Raw genomic sequence first — 1,473 nt, forward strand, 5'->3', positions numbered from 1 at the left:
AGCAATGTGGCAGACAAACTTGGTGCTCGACCTGGCGGATCTGATAAAGAAGATATGGATTTTGAGATGGCCAAAATAAAAAGTTCAGAACCAGGTTTGCAAAGGTTTAGAGCTAAATGTGCTCTCACTTATCCTACTAGTTTTTTTTTTCCTTTGGAAGATGAAGCAGATTTAGTTGGGAATTCACTTGATCACCATTCAACTGACAGCTACCTCTCCAGCAGTCCCAATAGTAGCTCAAGTATGGTCCCCGATTGACATTTTACTATTTGCATACTTCCTTTCTTTCCCTCAAATGCCTAAAGTAAAAAATAAGACAACTCTGAACTTGGATTTCATGCATCCATGCTTCTAATAAATATGATGCTTGTTTTCTTCCAGAGGACAAAGTGCTTGCTGAATCAATGGACTCTGTTGATGATGAACCACTCTTTCCAGAACCTGATAGAGATCTTTCGGATTGTGAGACCTCATTATCCACCAGGAGTTGCAGAGAACTGATTCATAATGTTTCTGGAGTGCTCAGCAAGATTGATCAGTTAAAAGAAAGCAAACTTAGCTACGCAAAACAGGTCATTTTGAATGCTGAACTCATATTTGGAACTACATCTCAACAGCAGGCTCTACCTGTAGAGGATGGCTTCTCTATGAGCCATTTTCTCCTCAATGAACATGAAATGTTTTCGAGTTTTCTGTGGATGGCTTTCGATGAGTTACTTGGATGTAATGACCCAAAACAGATGAATCATCTTAATGGATTCGCCTTTGATTGTCCATTAGAGTACCTAGACTCAAAATTTTCTCCAAACTACCATCAAGTATGACCAAAGAGATTCTAATTGCTGATATTATTGATGAGGTCGAAGAGTGGACAGATTTTGTTGGTTTGATCCCAGACGAGCTAATAGAATGGGATATGAGCCATTCTTTGGGTAAATGTACGGACTTCGATATTAAAGAATATGAATGTGGCACTGAAGTTGCTAGGCATATTCTCCAAGAATTAGTAGATGAAGTTGTTTTACACCTCCACAGTTCTAGCTAAGTTTGGTGGAACTGTTAGTAGCTCTTCTTTTTGAGACTTTGTTGCAAGCCTATCAGTGCTGTTCTCATGTGATAACTCTTGACTCAATAATGTCAAGCAAAGTATGTTGTACAAATCATTGATTGTACAAATCATTGATTCTGCATCTGATTCGACTTATTGTACTTGTGCTTTTGCATTTATGAATATTAAGAACAATCTCTTCGTGAACATCGGTTTGAAGTAGAACATTACAAGCACAAAATGAAAAATGGTTGAAATGTAAGAACAATTTGAAAGGAAACCCAATAACCCGGAATGGATGCATATGCAAAAATCTGTTACTACCTCCGACAAAAATTATGTGTCGCCCGTCCCAAAATAAATGTCATCTTTCCTTATTTGGAAATTTTTCAAAGGCACAATCACCTTTTTACCTTTATTGGACC

The 1,473-nt window shown here is 37.7% G+C and overlaps 1 protein-coding gene across 1 annotated transcript; it reads left to right on the top strand.

The window, feature by feature from the left end:
* The first annotated feature begins 6 nt into the window (after positions 1 to 6).
* On the top strand, positions 7 to 1,255 carry LOC124890815. Its single transcript, XM_047402634.1, has 2 exons — positions 7 to 241; positions 382 to 1,255. The coding sequence occupies exons 1-2, from the start codon at positions 55 to 57 to the stop codon at positions 822 to 824; spliced, it is 630 nt and encodes a 209-aa protein (XP_047258590.1). The 5' UTR covers positions 7 to 54; the 3' UTR covers positions 825 to 1,255.
* Positions 1,256 to 1,473: the final 218 nt, after the last annotated feature.

Source organism: Capsicum annuum, unplaced genomic scaffold (assembly GCF_002878395.1).
Source record: "Capsicum annuum cultivar UCD-10X-F1 unplaced genomic scaffold, UCD10Xv1.1 ctg2574, whole genome shotgun sequence".
Taxonomy (NCBI): Eukaryota; Viridiplantae; Streptophyta; class Magnoliopsida; order Solanales; family Solanaceae; genus Capsicum; species Capsicum annuum.

Excerpts from the sequence above, each read along its gene's own strand:
- LOC124890815 (XM_047402634.1), top strand. The coding sequence starts at position 55 with ATGGATTTTGAGATGGCCAAAATAAAAAGTTCAGAACCAGGTTTGCAA. Across the intron at positions 242-381 it reads CAGTCCCAATAGTAGCTCAA|AGGACAAAGTGCTTGCTGAA; the intron begins GTATGGTCCCCG and ends GTTTTCTTCCAG.